The sequence below is a fragment of the Branchiostoma belcheri genome, unplaced genomic scaffold (assembly GCF_001625305.1).
Source record: "Branchiostoma belcheri isolate BF01 breed outbred unplaced genomic scaffold, Haploidv18h27 scaffold67, whole genome shotgun sequence".
Lineage (NCBI taxonomy): Eukaryota > Metazoa > Chordata > Leptocardii > Amphioxiformes > Branchiostomatidae > Branchiostoma > Branchiostoma belcheri.
In genome coordinates this window covers 32,843-52,443 of record NW_017804320.1, presented here as the reverse complement: position 1 = coordinate 52,443, position 19,601 = coordinate 32,843, and the positions used below count along the sequence as shown (strand labels likewise).

General features: G+C 39.9%; 1 protein-coding gene across 2 annotated transcripts in view; it reads right to left on the bottom strand.

Annotated features, from left to right (window-relative positions):
• The window catches only part of LOC109483943 (tax1-binding protein 1-like), a 25,822-nt gene extending 7,396 nt beyond the window's left edge, over window positions 1-18,426 (bottom strand). Inside the window, exons 1-14 of one of the 2 annotated variants that reach the window (XM_019787085.1) lie at window positions 18,221-18,426; window positions 12,533-12,755; window positions 11,695-11,797; window positions 11,044-11,135; window positions 10,037-10,285; window positions 7,751-7,990; window positions 6,792-6,980; window positions 6,028-6,294; window positions 5,159-5,380; window positions 4,427-4,573; window positions 3,535-3,816; window positions 2,809-3,021; window positions 1,943-2,164; window positions 1,109-1,288 (exon numbers count right to left, since the gene is read on the bottom strand). In XM_019787085.1, the coding sequence (XP_019642644.1) occupies window positions 1,109-1,288; window positions 1,943-2,164; window positions 2,809-3,021; window positions 3,535-3,816; window positions 4,427-4,573; window positions 5,159-5,380; window positions 6,028-6,294; window positions 6,792-6,980; window positions 7,751-7,990; window positions 10,037-10,285; window positions 11,044-11,135; window positions 11,695-11,797; window positions 12,533-12,739 (2,613 nt within the window). In that variant the 5' untranslated portion in view covers window positions 12,740-12,755; window positions 18,221-18,426. The remainder of the gene's footprint in view (window positions 1-1,108; window positions 1,289-1,942; window positions 2,165-2,808; window positions 3,022-3,534; window positions 3,817-4,426; window positions 4,574-5,158; window positions 5,381-6,027; window positions 6,295-6,791; window positions 6,981-7,750; window positions 7,991-10,036; window positions 10,286-11,043; window positions 11,136-11,694; window positions 11,798-12,532; window positions 12,756-18,220) is intronic. The other variant, XM_019787086.1, reaches the window with a different exon arrangement.
• Window positions 18,427-19,601: the final 1,175 nt, after the last annotated feature.

Below are 19,601 nucleotides of genomic sequence, written 5' to 3'. Positions count from 1 at the left end.
GTATGTAGGTAGCTTACGTGATGCTTAATATAATTATGTGACAATTATGCAAATATGGATGTAATTTGCATAATTTATGGAGAAATTCTATAAATCATCTGCATTCCATGATAGGACAATTGAAGCTTGTGACATTGGTAATTGACAACGAGAGAAACACAGGAAGATATTGATTATGTTAATAATGACTTAATTTGCATAATTCATTGGAAAATTTTATAATTATGTAATGATAACTGCCTGGAATTTCATACTTGTGGTATTTGAAAGTTAAATTGAGATGAACATCATTAAACATAATTTATTCAAATCAGGACCTCATTTGCATGATTTATTAGGAAAAGTTAGAATGCATTGTTTGTTAATATAAGACTGTCTTTTGGTTGAGATTATGATAAAATGATATAATTCATGAAAATTAGGTTCCTATTTCCTAAATCAGGGGGGAATAATCTAATCTATAATTTGTCAGTCATAAAGATTAACATCATTTGGTGAAGGTATGAGATCGGGGAACTCTAGTTTTTGGTGTAACACCCATAAGCTGAAATTAGCCTACGATACAAACCAAGCAACCATTTTCTGTCAGCAACATTACAATTTTGCCTATCAATATACTATGGGATTAGGATTGACTCAACCTACTACTAAAAAAAATTGACCAAAAATTCAACTTTGGGCCACACCAATTTAATTTCTTGGTTAACAGATTTGCCTGCTTCATTTTTTTCTGATTTACAAAAAAAAAAATTATTCAGAATCATCTGTAAAATGCTCATATTTTGCCCTGAACAGTTGAAAACAGTCCTTTCCTTCCTAGTTGTTACAGTCATCCCATATTTCAATGCAGTGGTATCATTAAAAGTTCAAAGTTCATTGTTTAAACTTCGAACCAGCCTGGTGTGTTGACTTCATGGCTCCTATCGTACCATTTTGGGCCATAATAGGATGCCTAGGCCTGTTTTTATTTTTTTTTCGCCTGCCCGCTCCATTATTTTTCTAGAAAAATCCGTTAATCAAGAAATTAAATTGGTGTGTCCTTGCCACATTGGAATTGGACATGTATTGGATGCCTTAAATGGCTGAACAGAGTCTACTGTGAACTGACCAGTGTCCACCCCTCGGCCCCGTCGGTGCCCTTCTCTGTCCACAGAGTGCCCTTGTACTGTCTGTTGAAGACAGGGATGGGGACGGCCTCAGCGGGAGGGGGGGCCGGCTCAGGGTACTGGGGGTACTCCGCACACGTCTTAGGGTAGACTGGAGACGGGTGGGGGTACTCCAGGTGCTCCTGGTGGGCATACACAGTCAAAACATACGAAATCAGTAGCAGTTGGACATAAAGTGGCCACAATTCAAATACATTTGTAACTCACAACTTTATTACATCAACATACAAAGTTGACTACATTTGAATGTTTCCAAACTTGGTGCCTTAAAGGCCTCCAATGCGATTTCAGGGCAGTAAAACTGGAAATATTCTGAATAGGGCAATCTTTGTGATATCGACACATACTGATTCACATTGGTATATTTGAGTCAGCATTTCATACTTAGGGCATTTAAAACTGCAGAAACAAGCCCCAAGATGAGTCCTTTATTTTCCGGGTGGTACCCTAAAAATCAGCCCAGGGACCTTTCAGTAACAATTTTCCGTCAGAATTCCGTCAGAAATTTTTTGATCCATGAGGGTCAACATACATTGGGACAGTGTGTATTCAACTAACTATGTAGACAAATGACTACTATATATATTGACTTTGAAAAATCGGGTTTCCAAGCCCTAAAAACTGCACTGGATGCCTTGTTAAAGATGACTTGTTAAATTAGACATAAAAAGTTTCAGATCTGGACATTGACCTGCCCTACAATGTACAAAGAAGTTATGGAAGAAACTATTTTGTCTTTGAGGTGGAGGAGATACATGTATAATCTTGCTACTGACCTGCACACTCTGACTCAGGTAAGGGTTGGGATATCTCAAGGGGGGGAAGTCTAGAGGGGGTGGCAGGTCCTGGGAGGAGTCATCATCCTCAGGCCTGGGGGACGAGGCAGGCAGGAGGGGCTCTGTCTCCTCCCCGTCCAGAATGGGATCTTCCCAGGCGTCCTTGTACTGTTTATACTCCTCCACCTGGCTCTGGAGCTCTTCCACACGATCCTCCAGGGACTGACAAAAAAAATGTCTCATGATTAGACTCATTTGTAGTTTACAAAATGTAGCTGCTTCCAGGACCCCACTGTGTGTATTCTATGTCTTCTACAGAGGACCATCCCGGCTAAAGAGAGTAGAAACTAACAAAACAAACAAACACCTCTCCCAGTTATCTTGAAGGTTCATCTGTGTTCGTAAAAGTCATTATGAAGCAAGTTTAGACTGTAATTTCCAACACAAGAAATTTCCGACTGTACAACTCCAGTTTTTGTCAAGGAATGAGCAATTCACAGCTTCCGTGACTTCACGCAGATAACACACGTGACTCCGTGATCAGTGGATCATAGGTTGCAGAAAGTCTGTGGCGCCCCCCGTCTCTGTTGAGGGATGGTTGTAATGCCCTGATGTAGATGGCCTCTTAAATCCCTCGTGCAAAGAAGTCTGGTTCTGAGTCCAGGATTCTTACTTCCAGTGAGACTGAATGTTCAGGCGCCAGTCACGTGTGTTATCTTCATGACGTCACGGAAGCGGTGGATTGCTCATTCCTTGACAAAGACTGGAGTTGTACAGTCAAAAATTTGGGTGAGTCCAATTTGTTGTGTAAGTTGGATATTACAGTTTAAACTTGCTTCATAACACCTCTCCCAGTTGTGACTTACTGTCCTGTAGGCCTTCATGTCCTCCACATGGTCAGTCTGAACCCTGATCCTCTCCCTCAGGTGGTCTAACTTCTGGGACCATCTCTGAATGTTGTTGTCATATGTGGCCTTCTCCTCCTGCCGCTGACGCCGCTCCTCCTGCAGCTGTCTCTCCAAGGTCACCACCTTGTCCTGCTGTTCCTGTACCAGGTCCAGGTTACGCTGTCTCTCCTCCTGTTAGAAGACAATCAAGTAGACTTACATGTAATTCTGTGTCGTGGCCGGTCTGAAATTTTTTACCCGTCATCTCAATTTTGTTTGCTATTTCCAACAATTTGAGGGGCACATTTTGCTAATAGACAGTAATCTTAGTTTCTCTTTGGTTTGTAAAGAAAAGGGGTAATGTGAAATGGTCTTTTATGGTAATAAGTCCGGACTCGGTTCTTGACTTTGACGTTTTGTCCCAAGTTCAGTAAGTGTGGGTCACTAGGAGGGTGACTGAGAACTAGTGAGAAGTGAGATAGGAAACCTAGTTATATCATCCATGGTTATATTTGATGTTCTTTGAATGATACAGGACAAATTGTCAACACTTTATTCATGTTTCTGTCATTATTGAAGAATTTCAGTAGAACATATGACGCAAGTGAATTTTCAGGTACAGGTACAGGTCCGGACCTGGACCTAAACCTCTGTACCTGTACCTGTACCTGATGTTACGAAAAGGTACGTAGCCCTAGTACGTACCATGTACAGCTGTTTGTACTTGCGGACTTTCACGTAGCGGTTCTGTAGCTCGTGATGCAGGTCTGTCAGCTGGGTCTGAAGTTCCGTCATGTCGAACTCTGGCGACGACTTGTCCGCCTCATCCGGCTCGGACTGGGCGACGTTGATGGTTTCTTCCACTCTGGTCTGTTTGGGCTCGGCCGTTGTCTCTTCCTCCTTGGTCTCCTTGGTGACTTCCTCTGTAAACTCCTCTTTTGTCACCTTGATGGTTGGCTCAGTAGAGCTGGACTTCTCACGTTTCACCTGACAAAGTACACAAAAACACATACTGGTTACCTGAATGTTTCTTGTTTTACTTTCCTTAGAACCGTAATGTCCTCCATTGGATAATGTAAAATCACTAATTATTAATGGTTTTTATTGTCCAAACAGTACCCGTGCAGTCGCAGCCTTTATACGACTGAATTGATGCAGGGTATCACATAATAATCAATATAAATCACAACAATCAAATAATACATTATGATAATAATACAACAATCAAATAATACACATATTTGTTCCACAAATTTTTGTGCAACTGTTGCAAGGGTCTGTGCGTCTGCCATTCGGCCCCACCAGGTGACCTCAATACAACTTTCTACAACCGAAGTTTGGTACCCATTCACACCTCAGGATCGAACACGGGTCTCCCCGCTTTATAGTCGAACGCTCTACCACTACGCCACAAATATGATCAAAGGACCAGACTGTCTACAGTGGCCAACTGACTTCTGTCAATAGTTCATCCATACGTTCTTTAGTGGTGACTGTTAAACTGTTGTCATGCTCATCATCAAATTGAGCATTATCCTTTGTTCATCCATCTTGAAGATGAACTTTAAGATGGATGATAAGATGCTGTGTTCCTTACCTTCCCTCCGCCCAGTTTCTTGATGGTTTTCTCCAGTTTGTGACACTCCCTGTACTTCTCCCTGTACGCCTCCGCCCCCATCTCCAGTCTGACCTTCAGGTCATCCACCTGGTGCTTCAGATCATCTTCAGACTGTACCAAGGACTCCTGAGAAAGAACCAGAACTTTGTCAGGTAAGAAACAACACTAACCAGACTGATAAGATTTGCTGGCAAATACAGAATGTTTTCCATCTCTAAAGACTTCCAAAATTTCATAAAAGTTCATCTGTTTAGTAATACCAGAAATCTTTGACCCAGTGTTGAAGTTTGTTCCAATCATGATGACTGAGAAATTGAGCTTGTACGGCCTTCTAAAAGTGACGTTTTGGAAACTCTCTTGCAAGGTTGGAAACTCTCTACCAAGGTTCCCAATTGCTCACTTTGGGCATCTCTATTTGCATCTCTGTGTTTTTTTCCTGAGCTGACATCACTGGGTGACATCAGCTCAGGAAAAAATACAGACATGCAAACATAAAATGTAGAGGTGCAAATCGCCTGCCAGGACTGGCTTGTGCTGACTTTTCCAAGGCAGGGCATTAGAATGTCGAATGTAACAGGAGAACCGTGCATATTTATTGTAAATGTGTCTGTTAGCCAGGTAATACTAGTTATGTCAATTACAATCAGCTAAGGTCATATTTTGGTGTCATGAGCACTTTAACTACATTACTACATGTAGTAGGTAGTTTACCTTCTCTCTCTCTATCTCCAGTTTCTCTCTCTGAAGCTGTTCGTACTCCTTCTGCAGGTCCTTGTACCTCTCCTCCAGGTTCTGGTGGGCCGTCTCCAAGAAGAACAGGGCCTGGTCCTCCTTCACAGCCTTGGGTTTGGCTTCAGACGTTTGTGTGGACTCAGACGCGGTGGCTACTTCTTCCTTGTACTGCTGAAGTTCCGCTTCAATTTTGTCTTTGTCCTAGAAGTAAGAGCATACCACAAGATGTATAAAATAAATATTTAATTCTGGTAAATCTTCCAACAAATGTATGAACTTCCGTTAAGACAGATAAAACTAAATGTAAATCTAAGTAAATTTAAATAATCTAAATGAAACTAAGTAAATCACTAATAAAACTAGAAAGGCCGACATTTGCTTTGGAGCAAATTCAGCATGGCTTCACCACATTTCACGACATGGCAGGGAAAGAAGGAGAAATACAAGGGAAAACAATTCTTTACACAATTTGATATAACTAGTATGAAGTGACAACAGTTGGATAGCTATCCCCTACATTATTGGTTAGGATTTTTAATTGCATAATGAAAACTGTTGATTTTGAAGATAAAAAGAAGCGTTTATGCCCCGCATTGCAAGGCTGGAGCAGGAAAGCTTGACATACCTACCAAAACACTTGAATGCATGCGCAGTTAATACTGTCAATATGGCATGGCTTTGTAAGGTGTTAATTGAGTTAACCCAATCAAATCCGGACAGCCAATCAGCAAGTAGAATAGAGGAAAGCTGCATGCCTATTGGATGCTTGCTCTGCATGCCTAACTGATGACTCATGCCCAAATATGGTAACACACTGCTAACACACAAAGTGGTGAAGCCATAATTACCTGCAGAATTTCGTCCAAGCCTCCCCTCAGCACACTCATCTCATCTAGCAGGTCTTTCTCCTTCTTAGCAAAGTTCTCCTCTGCCTTCTTCAGTCTCATCTTTAAGGTGTCGACTTGCTGGACAGCCGTCTCCAGGTCAGAGTGTGCCTTGTGGCGTACGTCCGACACGGTGGACAGTTCCTCGGCCAGCAGGAGTTTGGACTGTTCGGCCGCGGCCAGTTTGTCCTCCGTGTTCCTCAGACGCTCCTCCAGGCCTTTCATGTGCTCCTGAAAAACAGGTGGTTTGTTACTCCGTGAAGGAGGTCATGAGTGTTGTGAACAGTCGTTTTTTCGTGTTCGCAGCTAGAACAAGGGGTTCTCTTTGTTTAATTAGCATGCACATTTTAGACGCCATCTGCAGGCATGCCCGTGATGATGCACGAATTTGTAAAAATAAAAATTCAGAATCAACTGCAAAATGCTCATATTTTGCCTTGAACAGTTGAAAACAGTCCTTTTCATCCTAGTTGTTACAGTTATTCCATCTTTCACTGCAGTGGTATCATTAAAAGTTCAAAATTCATTGTTTAAATTTTGAACCAGCCTGGTGTGTTGACTTCATGGCTCCTATCGTACCATTTTGGGCCATAATAGAATGCCTAGGCCTGTTTTTATTTTTATTTTTTCGCCTGCCCGCTCCATTATTTTCATTAAAAAATCCGTTAACCAAGAAATTAATTTGGTGTGGCCTAGGAAGAAAATTAAATTTTGAGGCCTGTACCGACCTTGTCAGCCTGACTGATGGACTCCTGGCGCTGGAGTTTCTTGTTGCCCTCCTTGATGTTCTGGTTGAGTTTGGTGACCTCCAACTTGAACTTCTCGATGGAGAACTCCTTCTCTCTCACCAGGTTCTTCAGCTCACGGATCTCACGGCTCCGCTCCTTATTCTCCAGCTCTGACGCCGTGAAGTGGCTCTGAGATAAGGAAGGGAAGGCAACATCAACTCACAGTGATCTAGGTTGAAGGTATACAGAGGACAAAAGAGACTTGGCAGCTAAAATAGGTTTGGTAACTAGGCTAGAACAGTCAAGGTTTCGTTTCCCTAACTGTGGCAGAGAAGACAAAGATGACATATACAGTTCAGGGCTCAAAATTCATTTTTGGTAAAAAATTAGGTGCAAAAAAATTTTTTGGGGTGCACAATTTAAAACCAAACTTAACTGCTCCTCTTCTGAGCTTGAATCTAAAATAGAAGCTATACATTTGTAACTTCAAAATCTTAAACAAGTACATGTACTACAACAAAGATTTCATTTTTCTGTGAATATCCTGTATTCAATATGTACAAAAATACCTACAAAAATATTTGCACCAGTGCACCCACACAAAAAAATTGGGTGCACAGCTCCAAATTTGGGTGCACTAAGGTGCACACCGCATGGCCTGACACCGCAGCAAGCAACTCGACTTGCCCAGAACCGCCTTCTCCACCTCCCCGCGACGCCCCCCAAGAGGTAGAAGCGGCCGGATAAAGTAAAGTAAGTAAAGTAAAGTAAGGTGCACATGCACCCAGTATTTCCAGCACTGCAGTTGGTACAGGACCATTGAGAAATTTCATTTGGTCTGACAACTACAAACTCAAACTCATGACCTCTTGGGCCAACAGCATGGTCACTTGACTATTAGGCCACTGGACTATGCAGGTTACTATTATAAGATACTCAAGGGAACCATTTTTTCATACCTTGAAGAGTTCCTTTTCCTCCTGTTCATTCCTCAGCTTGACACTCAGCTGGTCCCTCTCCACCCTGACCGCGCGGATCTCCGAGCGCAGTTTCTCGATCTCGGTAGCCTTCTCCACCAGCTTACGGTTCACGTCCTCCAGCATGACCCGCATCAGGCCCAGCTCATTGGTGGCCTTGTCTGCAGACTGCTTCTGGTCCTGGCTGTGCTGCTGCTCGGATGCCAGCTTTTCCTGACAATCCTAAAAAAACCAGCAAGAACTAGAAAATTAATTCAAACTGCATAATGTTTACCTTCGGACATGGTCTGCATAATGTTGCAAATTTAGATTAATTCCCAGGGGGCAATCGATGGTGGCTACGTATTTCTTACATCATTTTTACCTATAGTTTACAATTTTAGCCCATCAGGGTGTAAGGTGGCTGAGATATGGGAGGCCAGTCCGGAATTAAACTGGAAGTCCGGAATTAAACTGGAGGCTGTTTCTGTTAATTCTTACTCAAACACATTCACATTACATGTACTACTAGCTAGCATATGGTGACAGGAGCAGACCAGACCATGAAATTGCAACATTATGAAACCCAACACCAGTCACCATGGTCAACAAGTCATATCATTGGGAACGGGTTTTCTGCGCGTGAAGAATTTGCACGTGAAAAACTTGCGCGTGAAAAATAAAAGTCTTAGAAATATGTTAGAAAATATGCAGTACCAAATTCTTAGGCAGGAATTAATGTTGTCCTCTGGTATAATTTTCCCTCTGTTAGCCAAAATTTTTGTTTGAAAATGTTGGTCCCTTGGGAATAAGCTAATTTGCATAATTTCCATAAAACCTGACCTTTTGAAAATCACTTGAATTTGTAAGAAATACATGGAAAAGTTACTAGTATGAGGTTTAGGATGGTAAAATGTAACAATCTGAAGCTTTTCTCCATTCTAGAAGTTTGATTTCATGCTTTCTTAAACAAATTCTTTCACGCGCAAATTTCAACCTTTTTTGAAAACTTTACCTTTCAAAATAACTTTACCTTTCAAAATAACCTGAAATCACAAAAAAATGGACAAAACAAGAGTATGTAGTCTAGAATGCAAGCAAAATGATGTTCAATTTTTATTTTCTTGTCTTTTTTCCAACTTTTAAGCTTAAAACAGCAAAAAGTTTTCAAATCCCTTGGGAGTCAGCTAATTTGCGCAGATTCTTCACGCGCAAGTTTTTCACGCGCAAATTTTTCACGCGCACAAAACCCCATCTCATATCATTGGTCAGGTCAGAGGTCACTATTTGGAGAAGAAGAAGAAGAGGAGGAAGAAACAGACCCAAAACAATATGTTTTCCTTCGGTAAACATAAAAACTTTCAGAAATATACAGACGGATCAGAATATAGCTCACAGATGGTTTTAGTCCTTTCTTTTCCCAAAAAAACTGTCAAAACACATCCTTGTAGCTTATGTCATATCTGGAAATAAAATTTAGTCTCTACCAGAGCTGAAATGCTAATCAGTACTGACTTGCACAAAACAATTGTTACCATTATAATATGATAACACTGATTTATCTTGCACTAAATGATTAAGTTGAAAGAGGTTCAGACTGGAAAGGCCGACATTTGCTTGGGAGCAAATACAGCATATTTCAGTCCATAATAAGATGGTCGGCATATTCCATCGTCGTGATTGTAGATGACGTAATGATCTTAGGCACATAAAATTGAATGTGTGGGTCATTGCGCACGACTTACGTGCAACGTGACCCCAGGTAACCCGCAATGTTCGATGTGTTCGAGCAGTGTTCGATGGCCAACAGCAGATGGAACGGGCCATTCTTTAGATCGAACGTGGAATGGGTACAGCACTTTTGGCCCTTTTTTGGCTGAAAATAGCCATTAAAGTCCCCTAAATGAGTCATTTGGAAGTGATTTATGCCAAATATGTGACTGTTATTCTGTAGACACACGTTCAAGGTACCCTTATACTGACTTTCAGATCATTTGGTTGTAATACCAGGGCTCATGATCCAAAAATCCTTTTTTTGTCGAAAAATGTGTCAAAGGCATGTATCAAAAAAGTGAAAAAAAAACGCCTGGAGGTATTGGCCCACTCTACCTCCATGCCAAATTTTAGGTCATTTAGCTAAAAAAATGACAGAGTTCAGTCCCTTTGACTGTTTGGCAGGAGAAGGAGAAACATGAGGGAACACAATATACTTCATCCATACCATGGTATGGACTGAAATATAAAAATGCACAAAAATGTGACCTCTAACAGCTAGGACAACAACATCACCTTGTACTCTTTCTCCACAGTCTCTCTCTTCTCTGACTCCTGCGCAACAGTGCCCTCTAGCTCCTGGATGTTGCGCTGCAGGCTGCGCACTTTTTCTTCCAGGGTCTCCTTGTCATTCAGCAAAGCTTCCTTGTCTGCCAGGGCCTTCTGAAGATTTTCCTCCAAGACTGTGGTACGTTCCTTAATCACCAGCATCTCTCCACTTTCATCTGGGACCTCCACATAATCTATGCTCCTCCGAGGCTTGAACTGTAGACATGATGATAATGGATAATATTACTGTAGCATGAATATTCATCTGTTAATAATAGTCTAAGTTTATGATACTGGTCATTGTGTAAGAAACAGGAGGCGAGCAGTAGAAACAGATAAAAAAACTGGTCCCGGGCCGGGGTTCAAACCCACGACCTCCCGGGCACCAGTCCGACGCTCTAACTATTCGGCCGAAAAGGTCTAGACCCATCGGCTGGGTCAGTTGGTAGCGCCTATAAACCCCCCACTGTTACACTACTCCCCCTTTTCTTTTCACATGGTCTAGTGGTTAGGATTTGGCGCTCTCACCACCAAGGCCCGGGTTCGATTCCAGATGTGGAGGCGAGCAGCAAAAACAGATAAAAAACCCTGGTCCCGGGCTGGGGTTCGAACCCACGACCTCCCGGGTACCAGTTCGACGCTCTAACCATTTTGGCCGAAAAGGTCTAGACCCATTGGCTGGGTCAGTTGGTAGCGCCTATAAACCCCCCCACTGTTACAATTGAAGGAATGTTGCATAATGTTTACCCTCACATGGTGTAGCCTAACAAACTACTGCTATTTTCAAACTTTACCATGGTGACAGCCATTTGACCTCATTAATTTGGAGAAGAAGAAACAGAGCAAAAACAACTTGTGGGAAGGTACAACATTTTTAAAATATTCCAAAAACGTTGACTTTTCCAAGTCCCAGCAGTAGTGTAAATGTGCAACCTTAATGCTTGTAAGTTGTATTCAGGATTTTTGGAGCGTACCTGGAATGGTGTACTGGCCCCTCGCACCTCCCCACTACTGGTGACATAGCAGAACTGGTAGAACTCTCCGTCATCACTGGGCAGGTAGTAGGCTGTGGAACACCAGCAGAACCATGTATCAATACTACATGACAATGTTGCAGCTACTGTTTTGGTTGAAGGTATTTCATTACCTTTTCCCTAGTTTGATTTGATTTGATTTGATTTTATTGAAATTTCAACAATGCAATCGTAACACGCGGAACAGGGGCAGCTGTTGCTGGTGTTGTGTCCCACACATAGAAACGAATACTGGACAGACAATACTCATTTTCACTTGAGTCTAGTGGGGAAAGTCGTGTTAAGTGCCTTTCCCAAGGGCACAAGGTCGGTGGCATGTCAGGACTCGAACCCGGGACCTCTTGGTTCCGAGTTGCGCACGCTGCCGTTGCGCCACATGACCCCACCTTTTCAAATTAACATGTTGTTACAAATTTATGTAACTGATTTAAAAGCTTTTCATAAAACCAAAATAAGGGGATATCTACCTAAGAATAGATTTAAAAAAAAATTCTACTGCAAATAGCTTTGTTGTTTCTTTTCTTACTCAATATTGCATCTGATAGAGGAAGTTATCAACATAATGGGCTTGATTCAAAATAAATAGATTACCTTTGAAGACCACACAGTTCTCTCTGTCCTTCCCTTCTTCAGTTTCTGTCGGCAGGGGTGACCAAGCAAAGGTGGTGTAGTTTCTCGGTGAGCTCCAACCAATCTAAAAACAGTAGAGGGAAATAAGGAAAGACTTGGTCAGGCTTACTAGTTGTCCATGTATCACATTCCTGTTTAACTTCATCTGTATGCTAGAAGGCATGAATCACTAGAGGTAAAAAAATATTTCCTTTAGCATTGCATGATTAAAAGGGTACGAAAAAAGGACAAAAATTGTCTATTTATTAACTACACTAAATTCCAATTTAATTATTACCTATAATGCATTAAAGACCAAATGACACCAAAAAATATCGGAAGTGTACATATAATAATCCAATTATGATGACTGAGAAATTGAGCTTGTACGGCCTTCTAAAAGTGGATTTTTGGAGACTTTCTAGCAAGCTTCCCAATTGCCCACTTCAGGCATCTCTATTTGCATTATGATATCTGTTTTTTATTTTTGCATTTCTGTACTTTTTCCTGAGCTGACATCACTGGGTGACATCAGCTCAGGAAAAAATACAGACATGCAAAAATAAAATGTAGTCAAGAGATTCAAATCACCTGCCAGTACTGGCTTGTGCTGACTTTTCCAAAGCAGGGCATTAAAATTTCGAATAATATTATAACAGTGCATATTTATTGTAAATGTGTCTGTTAGCCAGGTAATACTAGTTACAAATGTATGTCAATTACAATCAGCTAAGGTCATATTTTGGTGTCATGAGCACTTTGAATACAGGTCTCGTACCAATGTTTTACATCAACAATAACTCAAACTCCTGCATGATACCTTAAAGAGTCCGACCCAGTCCCTGCTGCGAGGGGTCATGAGCGGGGTGAGCGTGTAACGACACGGGATGTCCACGCCGGGCACGTAACTGTCAGCCACATTGTGGAACAGGACCTGGGCGAAGTCCGAGTGGCTCATGCTCTTGTTGGGGGGGTTGGGCCTGTCTTCGAAGGACGGCACGTCCGGTAGTGGCTCCACAGTCGCCATGTTTTACAACTTATCTCTGGAATGGCAGAAACACCAATAATAAATGTCCTGAATTTTTACCAAGTTGAGCACTTTTCTGGCAGACAAACTTTGAATATTCAAAATATGCACACCTGTATGTAGTGCTGCGTACCGGTTCACTGGACTTGGATCCGGACTTGTAAGAATGTTAACCTAAAAGTCAAGAACCAAGTCCGGACGTATTACCATAAAAGACCATTTTACATACCCTTTTCTTTCCAAACCACCTAAAACATTCCGTAGATTACAAAATCTTTGCTGCAAAATGAAGGAAACATTGCCATCGGGCATCGTCAAGTACCAGCCTCCATGTTATGTTTCCAAAGTTTCACCCAGACAACATTGCAAGGTTGCCAACATGCAATTTTGTATATGCCATGGGTTTAGGTCCGGGAACCTAAACCTCTGGACTTGAATCCGGACCTGAACCTAATATTAGGTTTAGGTATGCATCAATATATGCACAATTGTGACCTGCATGTTATGTACAAATACAACTAAGAGCCTTATCTTTAATTTGTAAAATAGGTACATCTTAGATATATAGAAAATGCAGAGAACCACATTAAAAAATACCACAAAGCAAGGTTACCATACTACCTGGTAACTATTCTTGTCTATCCCATTTGCTATGTCAGACAATATCAGTCCAACACTTACTATAGAATAACTTTAAGTTACCAAAATTTCAATGTAAAACTTGTATATATAATCTTTCTAGACAATCAGATATCCTTTCTACATATCAATCCAATGCGAGTCATACAAATGTCAGACTATTGTGCAATCTTCATGTGATATATGACTCATGGGGTCAATAGTTCAAAGGTCAGTGTGACATCCCTAGGCCTTGTTGTTTACATGTATTCATATAATGTCTATACTGGAACTGATAATTCTGAGTCAATTTTCTAACAGTGACACCACTTAAACAAGAAAACTTCTACTCTTGTTCTATAAGGCAACAACTAAACCAATACGAATAGTAAGAAGTAATAGTTCAGTATGCAGGGCACGAAATACTGGGTACATGTGCACCTTAGTGCACCCAAATTTGGAGCTGTGCACACAATTTTTTTCTGTGGGTACACCAGTGCACCCAAATATTTTCTTGTATTTAAAGATTTAACATGTAGTAGTTACAGCATATTCTTAACATCTAATTGTCAGAAAAAATAATACAGTCATTGTTATTAATAGTACTTTTCTTGAAATGAAACATAATTACGGTATAATAGTTTTTGCTGACATTCTACTTACAAATGTATCTTACATGGTGCACCTAAAATATTTTTTGTGCACCTAATTTTTCAGGTTGGGTGCACTGGTGCACCTATTCCCAAAAATGAATTTCGAGCCCTGGTATGTGTGTGCTCATCATATTATAAAATGTGCTAAAAATAGTCTTTATCTATTTCTGTACTGATATACATATAGACATGTATACATGTACATGGGATTGGCAGTATACATTAATATACTGTAGATAATGGTCTCCGGCCCTATCAAAATATTTCAAAAGATCTTCAAAATACATCGAACATCACCAGTTCTATTATACAAATGTATAACAAAACATGGTTTAACTAGAGTCCCACGATCTCATACCTTCGCCAAATGATGTTAATCTTTATGACTGACAAAGATGATTCCTTCTGATTATGCAAATAAAATCCTCATTTGTATTATATTTATATTATAATATTGTATTATAAATTATTGTATTATATAGTTGATCATATTCTCCATTAAAAGACAGCCTTATCTTAACAAACAAAGAAAGCCATTCTATCATTTCCTCATAAACTATGCAAAAGAGGTCCTTATTTGAATAAGTTATGTTTAATGATGTTCACCTTCACTTAATTTTCAAATACCCCAAGTATGAAATTCCAGGCAGTTAGCATTATGGAATTATAAAATTTTTTCATTAATTATGCAAATTAGGTGTTGATTTACATAATCAATATTTGCCTGTGTTTCTCTCGTTCTCAATTACATATGTCACAAGCTTGAATAGTCCTATAATGCAATGCACCTGATTAATAGAATTTTGCCATTAATTATGCAAATTAGATCCAGATTTGCATAATTGTCGCATAATTATGTCAAGCATCACTTGAGCTACCTACATACCAAAAATCACGACGATCCGTCCACCAGTTCTTGAGTTATCCTCTTTTGAATATTTTCAAACAGATAGCCCTGCAGTTCCTGAGCAAGCCGCTAGGGGACCCAAACTCATGCCACTTCTTCCCCAGCATGAGAGCTACCTACCTTCCAAATTTTGTCACCCCAGCATGTCTAGATCATGAGATATCAAAACCGGAAGTTTAGCTGCAGTACCATAACAAGCCGCTAGGGGGTCCAAAATCTAATCATTTCCAGGTCTCATCAAGACCTACCCACCTACTAAATATCAAGATAATCCATCTAAGCTTTCTCGAGTTATGCTGTTGACAGACAGACACACAGACAGACACACGGCCAGGAAAACATAACCTTCGTCAATTCTTGGCGAAGGTAATAATAGATGACTGCAAACCAAGACAATTGTCGGCAGCTGTTACACCACATATTGTTATTTTAGTCAAAAAAATCAGTCTGTCTGATTTTATGATAAAGCTTAGGCCACACCAATTTAATTTGTTGGTTCTTGGATTTTTTTTAGAAAAAATATGAAGAAACAGGACGAAAAAAATAAAAACAGGTCTAGGCGTCCTATTATAGCCCCAAATGCTACAATAGGAGCCATGAAGTCAACACAAAATGCTGGGTTAATATCTAAACAATAAATTTTAAACTGTTATTAGTATTAATAAAACCACAGTGACTGCATTGATAGGTGGAAAAACTGTAACAACTTGGAAGAAAAGGACTTTCCTCAACTGTTGGGGGCAAAATATGAGCATATTTGAGTCGATTCAGAGCCAAAATCTTTTTTTTTGTTTTGCAAATCAGAAAAAAAATGAAGAGGCGAATCCAAGAACCAACAAATTAAATTGGTGTGGCCTTATCTTCTGAAATCATTTGGTTTGAATTCACCACACTGGCAAGGCAGAGGTCAGCATGGAATTCTATCTCCTGTTTTCTAAATGTGTCAGGCCAGATGATGTCATCCTAATATGTCAGTGTGACAGTTGGCAGCAGTACTAGTCACATGCAACTTGCTTGCCAACATGTACAGACATATAAATCAAAGGTCGCTGACTTAGCGAAGATAATTATTTGTCTAAACACAACTGCAACTATTAAAGGAATGTTTACAAATAACCTGGTCTGATAAAAATGTTTCAATGATAACTGAAATGTCTAGCCAAAAGTCCAGCTAAATTTATTATATCCACTACCTAAACATAGTACACTGATGCACACTTTTAACAACTAAATTTTATGGTACATATATTTTCTTGTGTCTGATGAAAAATCAATTCCAACGTACATATATTTTGTTGTGTCTGATGAAGTCTTTGCTGTTCAAACAATCAATATTTTTGGCAGGCCCTTTTTTTAAATGGATCACACAAATTCAGATACATGGTGATAAATAAAGAATATAGAATACACCATGTTGTATTTTATTTATGTCACACCCACCCAAGAAAACACGCCTTTCAATGCGAAATGAGTGAAAATTTGGTGTCCCTAAACCGAAAAAAATGCAACGACATCAATTCCAACGTCCGAATTTTGTATTCGAATTTTCGAATACGGTGCACGCGGTTAGGGGGGGACGAAACGCGTTCGAATCCTTCTATCAATGGAACATTTGGAAGCCCGGGCCGTACCGCACACGGGCCGGAACACCCGTATCGAATGTAATCACGACCCAGGTATGACATAATACTAGTACCCAGTATGAGAAAAAATAGCATATTCAGGTACATTGAATGTCTTCGGATGGCAGAAAAGGCCTGGCCATTTTGATACTGTCTTAAGTTTGTACTAAATTGTAGCCACCAAAAGATCGGTTCAGAGATTACTGAAGAACTGTCGCCAAGACTTGAAGATGTAACAAGATGCAATTTGCATGATTTGGCTAATAACATGGTCTGCTGGAGCATACAAAAGGTAACCTAATTACTAAGTATGAAAGTGTATTGACTAGTCAGCAGTGAAGACAGCTGAACTTTCAATCCCAGAGAAAAACAGCAACAGAGGGACTCAGGGAGATCAACAAGGTTCAATCATTAAAGTTTTGGTTAAAAAAAATCACTCAACATTTAGCCGATCCCACATACTGACTCTAGGCCTAGGAAAAAAATTTGTTTCCTGTTTCCTGACCGACCCTAGAAAAATCTGCCCACCCTAGACTTTTTTGTGTGTGTGGACCCCTGCAAGGGACATATATTTTATTTACGATGAGCTGATCAACCTTTCCTATCTCCATAATCTGACATCTGAGTGATAAAATGTTGTACAATTGGTTTTATAACATTGTCATTGAAAATATAAGTGCCCTCATCCAAGCTTTACTTTGTTAAACTGGAATAAGTTGAACGCCAATAAAGATATCATTGAGATCTAAAAGAAGAAAGAAAAGATAATCCCTACCTACCAACCCTAATTTTTTTCAGGACTGAAACAGGAAAAATGACATTTTTTCCTAGGCCCTAGTATAATCATATGCTCACACTGATGCAAAATTTATGACAAAAAAAATCAAACAAAGCCAACATCTTAGGAATATGATATGGGATGCTGCCAAAAACTATATATACTGCTGACTGATGCACTGATCTAGAGGTATGTAGATATAGGGATTATTTAAAAAAAACAAACATATTAACGTTATTTCCTTACCTTGCCCTTTTCCCAAAAATATTATGCCAGAATGTCAAAATCCCTCTAAATTTAATACGGTTAAACTCTCCATTTGGTGTCTAACAGTAATAATCTTATTTTCTTATAACGAATGATTTCATCTTTGACTCATAATCATACATAAATTCCACCCCTTTTTCATATGATTCACCGAATTACTTGACCCAAGGTTTATTTGTAAACTGACGTGTATTTTAAATGTTGTTGAAAGTTGCGTCAAGTGACTAACAACCATAAAATCAATTTATTTGTCAACCTTTTTAGAACTAATAAGCACTGTAAAAACTAACAAAAATTTTGGTTATCATTTTGAGATAGGCCAAATCATCGTCGCGTGTTGACATGTTATTATGGGAAAGAACGCGACCGTTTTGTTTTGTTTTGACTTGTATATAATTTTCCTCCGCATAATTTTGTGGGCAAAAATACGAGAAAACTGCTTCTGCTAAATCTATTTCCTAAAATCTGAGGATGTCAACAACACCAACGAGCTAAATACTTTGACAAGTACGTCTATATTTCAATAAAGGGGAAAGAATTTTAAACGCAGCTCGTCCAGACTTCAACCTCTAGGTCTGTATATCGGCCACCATCTTGGAAAATTTTTGTAAGCTGAAAATTTCCGCATTAACTTACCAAAAAACAACGTCTTCCCACCGTAAAATCGCTCTGTTCTCCACACCAATCGCCGCTAGGATTCCCCCACGACTATATTATAGTGAAATTTGGAGTAGTCATTTGTCCTGGCGGGGATTTTCCGTCGAAAAAACAGAGTTTGTTCCCCTGGACTGTTCCTTGTGTTTACAGCTGATCTCCCCTGACGGGCGAATAACGCAGCCAAAAATACGATGACGTAACATCTCGCGAGATTTCCCGAGATGTGACGCAACTTTTTGTTTTCATACAGAGTTTGAACATAAACAAAGTTGGACTCAAGTCTTCATACTCTCCAAGCAGAGGTTGGGGAAAATTGTGACATTCTTTATCATGCGCCCGGTTTTTGTCCGCCTTCCCCAACAAGCGGACAAAAACCGGGCGCATGATAAAGAATGCCACAATTTTCCCCAACAACCTCTGCTTGGAGAGTAAAGTCTTCATACATAGGGAGCTTGGTAATACTCTGTAACTTAGTGTAAGGCCACAGCAAGTAAATTTTATGGATGACATCCACCGCAGACCCCAAATCTAATGCGAGCGGGTGAAAAAAAACAAGATACGTATCTTTTTTTTTTTATATATACATGTACGTCGATGAAGGTTAGACATCCAGGTAATATGATACGCCAAAAAGCAGTTACTCAAGCAACTGGATATGATTTTGAAAGACATCATATCCAGTTGCTTGAGTAACTACTTTTTGGCGAAAAAAACAAGGTTCATTTAAAAATTTTAACTCAATCACTGTACAAATGGTTTTGATTCAGTGGGAACATCACATACATGTATAACTTTACACAGCCATCACTTATCACTGCATCAAAGTAAGAAACAAAACATTAAATCAGAGCCTTTTCCTGTCTCCTCTCTTCATAGTTATCTGCCATCGACCTTCTGGCATGACAACAGACATCTTTGCCCCTTTTCGGCATGTTGTCACTGTCAGAACGCAAACAAAATTTTTTTTTTCCAAAATCAGGCAAAAATTAATGTGCGCGCTGATGGCATCCATAGAAATTACTTGCTGTGGCCTAATATCTGTGTTTGCCAGTTTCCCTAAGCATGATGAGGTAGCCGTTTGGCACCAAATTTGTATAGTTTAATTTGATGATGTTCAGCTAGGGGAAACTGCATTAATACTGCAAAGAATCAATCATACTTGTAACAGTTATCAACAGCTTCAACAACTCTGCCTGGCCTGGGTACCATCTGATTTGTAATGACAACCCCCCAAAAATTTTTTCAGGGTTGTCATTAAAAATCGGATTGCACCTGGCAGGCTAAACTCTGCCTGTCTGGTACCACCAAAACATTACAAGTAATGAATAGTTGCCACATTGTTAAACTCAACTTTATTTTA